General features: G+C 45.0%; 1 protein-coding gene across 1 annotated transcript; it reads right to left on the bottom strand.

Annotated features, from left to right (window-relative positions):
- Window positions 1-2,257: 2,257 nt before the first annotated feature.
- Window positions 2,258-4,281, bottom strand: LOC119338244 (ricin B-like lectin R40G2). The gene is made up of 5 exons (XM_037610544.1): window positions 4,090-4,281; window positions 3,848-3,970; window positions 3,218-3,727; window positions 3,000-3,122; window positions 2,258-2,912 (listed from the first exon to the last, which is right to left on the bottom strand). The coding sequence occupies exons 1-5, from the start codon at window positions 4,222-4,224 to the stop codon at window positions 2,676-2,678; spliced, it is 1,128 nt and encodes a 375-aa protein (XP_037466441.1). The 5' UTR covers window positions 4,225-4,281; the 3' UTR covers window positions 2,258-2,675.
- Between the last annotated feature and the right edge of the window lie 3,744 nt (window positions 4,282-8,025).

Genomic DNA, 8,025 nt, shown 5'->3' with positions numbered 1-8,025 from the left:
TATCTTTTATCATATATTAAATCCAAAAATATCTTGTTGCAATTTTTTTATTTTTTTATTTTGTATTTTTGTCAGTTTTATCTATCAAAAACTATATAATTTAATCTTGCTCATTACCGTTGAGGGATTGACAACCCTCTACGCGGTTGTAAATATTTGTTGTTTGTGTGCGGGTGCTGTTTATATAGTATTGCTTGGTTCTACTACTAGACTGATAGCCTTGGTCTCATAATGCGAGCGGATTTTTGCAAAAGATCATTCTTTTAAAAATAGTTTCTTCAGGCCCCGAAACCCAAGCACACAATTTCTTTCACAAAAGAAGGCATCTCCGGCCTGTGTAACATTTACACAGATTTGGCAGTGAGCAAGCGCCCCCTAGCAAGCCACTGTACTTTCGTTTTGAGCCATGCGTGAGTCGAACGTACGCTGGTACGCACGCGTGCACAAGGATATGCCAGCCTATTCAAATTATTGTACCTTCCTACTAAGTGGTTTCTATTAAAATCCATTGAAAATCTTTGCGAAGCCTCTATGACCCAAGTGTATGGTGTGGTCTTTATTAAAATTCATGTTTCATAAGTGGTTTGCACATGTTTTAAATATGTATATGATGGGTCAAATAGTATCCATATTCATTCGCAATTGTTGTCAACCCTCTATGGACCAAAACTAGGAACCACAAAAATAATCACCAATTTTGGATTTATACTTGGGATGGAAATAAATTCATTTTGATTAATATTTGGGTTGAAATGTAAGTGCGATCCCAGCAAAGAAAAGAAAAGAAATGTAAAGTGTGATATATTGCTCCATAAATCTTGGAATAATTATTCTAGCTTCTCTACCAATATTGGAAGGCTACAATAAGATTTTTAAGAGAATTTACCTTGTGAAAGTTTCTCAGTTCAAATATTCCAAAAATATCCTTTTATTAGAAATATGATTTTAGTTAGGGTTTGGGGTTTCATCCAAATTAAGTCATTTTAGACATTAAAAATTCGGGAGGGTTCATCTAATAAATATGAGGCTCTATCCAAATTATCTTGGGCTTGAGAAGGGCATTTTGGACAATTGGCAACATTTTGTTTAGAAAAACTTGAGGGTTGGTTAGATCCTCCGAAATATGATGCTCATGAAATAATTATAATGTAGAGATCAATTCCAAATAAACGTGCTAATTGTAAACTGTTCCAGCACTAAGCTGCGTAGTTATTTAGAATGACTGGTTGTTCATGAGAGAACATTTACTAAGTGGATAGCCCAACGGTGTCATGAGCAGCGACATGAACTATGTAGAGAAGATGCAAAGAAGGAAGGACAAGATCACACGAGAGAAACTATAATTTTGAACTATTGGGGTGTAATACTAGGCTCCACTGTTATTTCTAGCTTACTTGTGTACATGCTTAGATTCTATAATAAAGCTCAAGGGGAGACAAACGGGCTGGCAGTGATGGGTGAGGCTGGTTGTAATGGTAGTATCATAGTTAGTATCATGCATGCCACCTAGGCAAGTTTGATTAGGTGTCATGGAATTAAATGAAGAAAGAAAGAGTTGAGTATCATACCATGATACAATATCATAATAAATGTTATACTTCTATATGCCATGCATGTTAATAAATAAAGTACTACATGATACTAGATAGTATATGATACTATGCATTAGGGAGGTAGTATCAGGCATATGATACTAGTATATGATACTTCCATTATAACCAGCCTGAGGGGTACAGAGATGTAGGAGCGCGAGCAGGGGAGGCCGTGGGCCGATGGACAAGCGGTAAGCAGTGGACCAATGAATCAGGTGGAGCGGCTGGTCCACGAGCACCCGGACCAGGATGTGTGGGCAATGGTAGGTGAGGTTGCGACAAATGAGACAAGATGGGGAGCCACATATTCATCGCCATGTGGCTCCCTAGGGTTACCGAAGCACTCGAGTGCTCTCCGGTCACACCTGGCAGTGGGATGTGTACCGCAGTCCCGCACGCCCAAGGCAATTGGAGTGAATCGAAAGATCGGACTAGCCGCAAGTTAGCCCAACACCAGCCACATGCCCTGGGTTTGAACTGCTTCACATGCTATGTTGACGGACTACCAGAATTGCAGTAGCAGGTGGCCATGGTGTGGGTCACGAAGGGAGAGGATGAAGAAGTCGTTGACTGGGAAGGTGAGCTCAGAGAGAAACATGAAACCCCCACAGTTGATGACCTGGAAGAAACTTCCCAGCTGTTCATAATAAACCATGGCGATGCTGAGAACACGATAGGTAACAAAAATTACAACCAGGTCCATGGACCATCTAGTGATGACTACAAACACTTACGCAAATCTTATTGTAGTAAAAAGTAGGGATGTCATCATGCTCAGACCCAGTAGGACCAGCGCACAAGAGCAGCAACCATCGTTGATGAATAGAGTCGTAGATTGAAAGAATCAAACCTGTAGACACACGAACGAAGACAACATCCAAACAGACCCACCTAAGAACAGCATCAACAGAATCCCACGAGATCAGATGGAGACATACCTCCATACATCCTCCGACAACGCTAGACACACCATCGAAACCAGGATCAAACTTGGGAGACGGTATTCCTTGTGGGACTAGTACGAGAAACACAACGGTGGCGGAAAAAGAAGCGGCCCTGGCCGTGGCCGACTTCCATGCATATTTACTCACACCAAGGAAGGATCTTCCAGCGTTGGTTCTCTCCTTCAAACCACTCCCACAGGACGATAGTCGTGCCGTCGTGCACGCCACCCTGGCCCTCGCCGGCGTCGAGGGCGTCAAAGTTGAGGTGGATGTTGTTCACCATGCGGACGCAGCGGAAGCCGTCGCCGACGTCCTCGCTCTCCGTCCACAGCACCGACTCGTCCAGGTACTCCGGGTCGTAGGGCACAAGCCGAACCTGAGGTACATATTCTCAGTCTGCAGTATTGCAGTTGCAGAAACCTAATTAGGGAGTTAAGTAACGGTGAACATGTTATAAGCTTACAGGGTGGCTCTCTCCAAGGGAATGCTTGATGGCTTCGCCGGTGAGCTTGTTCACCAGGGCGAACGCAGGGTACCCATCCTCGTCCTTGATGCTGGTGCTGCGCCGCATGTCCTTCACCCAGTGCTACATACATTTCGTTTCATATTTATGATTTATTAGCTGGGTCACCAATTAATTAAGATCGATGAGATGGTGATGTTTTGATTATCTGTTGTCACCTGCGAGTCGTCGCCGGGGTCGGTAGGAGCGAGGCACACGGTTCCGTCCCTCGCGGCGACGCTGTACTCCTCGCCGCCGGCGCTGCAGAAGATGCGGACGGTGCACTCGGAAGACAGCGCAGGAGGCAAGCCACCGTCGTACCCTTGGCCTTGGTCCTGTGATACCGCATCGTCTCCGCCGTAGCTGAAACGCGCAGTCTCCTGGTCCTGGCCGCCGTGGTAGCCGCCGAACTCGTCGTCGTCCCCGTAGGCTGCTGCAGGTGGTGGAGCGTCGGCGTCGGTGCCCCACGGTAGGATCTTCCAGCACTGGTTCCCCCCCTCGTTCCACTCCCACAGCCCGACGACGGTGCCGTCCTGAAGGTCCGGCTCGCCCTCGAAGGCGTCAAAGTTGAGGTAGATGTTGCTGACCATGCGGATGCAGCGGAAGCCGTCGCCCACGTCCCTGCTCTGCGTCCACAGCACCGACAGGTCCATCACCGCTGGGTCGTACTCGTACGGTACCAGATCTACCTGCAAAGATTCATGTGATTTGAGCACAGATTGATAGTTCGGCAGGGACAACAATTATAGAAAGATCCAAGAAAATTCAGTCAAGAGCGGCACTGAATGATTGGTTTGGTTGGTGCTCACGGGATGGGACTGGCCGAGTGAGTGCTTGATGGCCAGCCCGGTGGCCTTGTTGACGAGCGCGAACGCCGGGTACCCCTCCTCGTCCTTCACCCTCGTGCTGCGTCTCATGTCCTTGTACCAGTGCTGCAACAGCCCATATGCATGATCCGTGAAATGAAATACTAGAAACGCGACCGATCGATCGAGCTTTACAATTGAATAGAAATTAGCTAACTAATATCGAACAGGGGAGGCTGCCTTGCCTGGTACTCGTCGTCGGGGTCTGCTGCCGCCATGACGACGGCGGCATCGCCATCGTCTCCGCCGCGGACGGTGACGCAGTACCCCTCGTCGGCGCGGCACAGGATCTTGAACGTTTTTTGCCCCGGACCAAACATGCTTCTCGAGCAACGAATGGGGAGGGAGGAGTGATGCTCGGGTTTTATATTGAACCAATGAGGAGGGAGGCCGGCCGTCTACAGCTCTCTCAAAATTGCGGTTATCACGTACGGTTGACTTGTAACTTCACAAAGCTGGCAACCTACGTAGCTCTCTCCTTCAAGCTAGGCTGTATGGTAACATGGATGTAACATGTGGCGCACGCGACCTCCTATGGGAACCAATCAAACTAGGAGAATATGGTAACATGGAGAGCATCCATCATTATGCTGTCACATGCGGCCGGCGCATGAGGGAACCAGGTAAGTAGCCAGCTAAACGCTCTAGATCTCGTATTATACCAATCTAATAAATTTATCGAGCCAAGAAATTTGTCTTTTCTTGTTTGGAATGGCCAAAGCCTTAGCCAGTAAGGCAACCAAATTTAATACAATTAGATGGGCAACGAAGTTTACAGCTAGATTTGTCTTTTCTTCCAAGTGTTGCAGTCCCCTCTATTCTCCGTGAAGGGTTAGTCCCTCTGTAAAAAAAATATAAGAGCGGTTAGATCACTAAAATAGTGATCTAAATGCTCTTATATGACATAAGGGAGGGAGTACCTCTCTAGCTTACGTCTTGTTGTAATCCGATGATATCCTATATACTACTACCTCTGTTTCCAAAAGGATGGTGCATAAACTGAATCCAAAAGTCAATGTTTCTAAGTTTAACTAAGTCAATGTTTGGTGGGTTGAGTGTTCCCAACCTTAGAGATTTTAACATGGCTTTGTTGGCTTCTTAAAATATTTTTTGATGATAGCAATACTGATTGGAAAAAACTCATGCGCTTCAAGTATACCATTGATTAACCCAATATATTGTGGATAGAGCTGGGAATGGTTCTTCATTCTAAGAAAGTTCACTTGGGCTTTTGCTGCTGCCAATGTCTTTTATAGATGGGTTCCTGGGAATGGAGAAAATGTGTCTTTTTGGCATGATACTTGGTTAGGGGAGTGCTCTCTTAAAACTAGGATATGGGATCTTTTTGTGATCTATGAGCAACAAGATGCCTCCATTGCCCAAGTGTGGGACGGGGTTGATCTCCATCTTACCTTGAGAAGGTGCGTGGATGAACAAACCTTGACCAGATGGTTTGAGTTAGTGGATTTGGTTAGAAACTTCTCTCCGACAAGTGATTTAGATAGGCCTATCTGGACCTTGGAAAAATCTTGTCTGTATTCTGTTAACTCCTTATATAAGGAAATCAACTTTGGGGGTGTATCCTCTGATCTGAAAGAATTTATTTGGGAAACCAAAGTACCTCCCAACATCCATGTATTCTTGTAGATTATTGCTCATAACAGAAGTCTAACAAGAGATAACTTAGCAAACGCAGACATGTTGATGATGTGTCATGTGTCTTTTGTGATGAACCTGAAAGTATCCAACATTTATTGTTTGATTGCATTGTTGCCCAACACATGTGGAATATGGTTGCAGAGATTTTCAACATTCATGTCTCAGCTCCTGCTATTCTCTGCTTTTCTTCTGGGAAACTAAAAAATGTTGTGATGCTATTAATCTGCTTCTGCTGCCTTATGGAGTTTATGGTTGTTCTGAAACGAATTTGTCTTTCAGGCACGAAGTTGGCGAAGTGTTCAATGCATCCTGGACATGCTGGGCGCCAGAGCCATGAGTTGGTTGCGAGATCTTATGGGTTTCACCTCTAGCCTACCCCAACTTGTTTGGGACTAAAGGCTTTGTTGTTGTTGTTGTTGTTGTTGTATCGGCACTAATAGTCAAATAGGATCGTCGCTATGGCTATGTCGGAGGTGATGGGCCGATACGGAGGTTATGCTGCATTCAGACAATCAAGTTGTGATCCTCCTTCATGCTTAAGGCTGCTTGACTATAGACGAGGGGAACTGCTTAGGATTGCCTGGACTGCTGATGTTGTTGGGTAGTTAATCAATAGACCTTCCTGTTTAGTTGTGCTGATAGTCGTTTAATAAGCTCTGTCATCTGCCCCTGGCTCCAACTTTGTGAGCGTTTCAGGGAGAGATTCTATATAACTTAAGTCAGTTGTAGCTATTTCTTGGATGTGCCGAGAGCTGTTAAGTTTGTGTGTGGTGATTGCCTTGGCTTTTTAGTAAAAGTTTGTTGCAGGGGGAAACCCTTCTATGTAATTTTTTTGAAGATAAACAACACCAAACCAATATCAATCCACTATTAGATATATTTTCACAATTTCTTCTACATATTTCTTCAAACTTGATATAGCAGAATTTTTATCTGAATTTGTATGCCATCTATTTAGGGGCGGAGGGAGTACCTAAGAAGTTCATACCCACTATCTTATTTATGTTGACATACCCTGTTTACCTCACCACATATGCCACATGATCAATTATTTTGTTTTTCTATTTTCATGTACTGTTAGTCAGCAATTCTGTAAGCGTAGCAGTCAACCTAAGGCCAGCCCTCCCTGGCCCGAAATTGTTTCCTCTTTCGCATTCAAAAATAAACGACACACTAGCCCAGATGCATCATTTCACCTCCACACAAAAATTTCTGCCCAAGCCCAATGAACATACAGGTCCGCACATCTCATCCTCCCACCTATTGACCGAGTTGCAGCCATCAGAGCCGATCTTCGGCACACAGTATCATCCTCACACCAACATGGGCCTTGATGTTGTGCGTGGATGGTGGTGCATCGCCAGCGCCCAGATCGACTTTGGCCAGCCACGACTGCACTCCTTTATCAGCCCCTACGTCATCACGGCACCACCGAGGACCTTGCGGATGCCCGACATACAACAACTCAACACCTCCTCCTTTTTTTGAGGGAACTCAACACCTCCTCCTTTGTACTAGCATGGAGCGGGACACATCACTAGTACAGGAACCCACTACAATCCGCGTGCGGGATAGCCCACCAGCCGTGTTCGGAGTGGACGCCACCCGGTAACACGTTGCTGGTATGGTAACGTTAGCAATGCGTGCCATGCACGCGGCTAGTGTGATACAGTTAGCAGCGTGTGGGACGGATGCAACTACTGTGCTACTCATGACTAGCGTGTCTTTTCCTAGAATGCTACCAGTAGGTACAACGCTAGCAAAGTTTGCTTTACTTAAATGCCACTGTTGTCAAAGCTAATCTACATGTGCCCTTTATGCGAACGCTTCTAGGTTCGGATACAATTAGCATCTTGCTGATAACAAACGCGGCTAGTTGTTTTGTAGGGACAACAGAAATACTGCCACGATAGTGTTTTTTCTACAACTGTTGCAGATTTCATATGTGCAGAAATAATAAATATTATGCAATTAAATAATGAATGTTATTATGTAATACTTTACACGAATCTATCATATATAGGAAGATTACATAGCAAATGAGGACAACATTTATGAACCTAAAGGCTAACTTTTTGGCCACGGCAGCATCTATGAGCCAAAGGGCTCATTTTGATGTCATGCTAGAGTCACCATGTCTCGATACGTGCAACAAGTAGTAACGTTACAGACTTAAGGGCCGAAGTTCAAATTGACACAAAAGGTATGGTAAGGGCTGCCAAGTCTTGTTTAGAAAAAGTTTTCAACACGGCAATTGTTGCTATTAGTCAACTATGAATGTCCTTCATTTCATGGACATAGTCGAGGTTTTAAAGTTGCTATGATGTCGCTTCCGCCAATCCCACCGCTCCTCGAGGGGTTCATGTGAGTCGTTGTAGTCCATCCCCTTCTTGTAGGTGACGTCATTGTTGATAATGTTTGCAACGTTGCTCTGCATCCGTCTAAACTCAACTCGACTATCA

This window comes from Triticum dicoccoides, chromosome 7B (assembly GCF_002162155.2).
Source record: "Triticum dicoccoides isolate Atlit2015 ecotype Zavitan chromosome 7B, WEW_v2.0, whole genome shotgun sequence".
Taxonomy (NCBI): Eukaryota; Viridiplantae; Streptophyta; class Magnoliopsida; order Poales; family Poaceae; genus Triticum; species Triticum dicoccoides.
Note: the sequence above shows the minus strand (reverse complement) of the source record. Positions and strands in the feature narration are given on the sequence as shown.

Bases quoted from the DNA above. Each gene is read 5' to 3' on its own strand.
- LOC119338244 (XM_037610544.1), bottom strand. From the start codon at position 4,224: ATGTTTGGTCCGGGGCAAAAAACGTTCAAGATCCTGTGCCGCGCCGAC. The intron at 3,971-4,089 runs GCAAGGCAGCCT...GGGCTGTTGCAG, and splicing joins ACCCCGACGACGAGTACCAG to CACTGGTACAAGGACATGAG. The intron at 3,728-3,847 runs GTGAGCACCAAC...GAATCTTTGCAG, and splicing joins CACTCGGCCAGTCCCATCCC to GTAGATCTGGTACCGTACGA.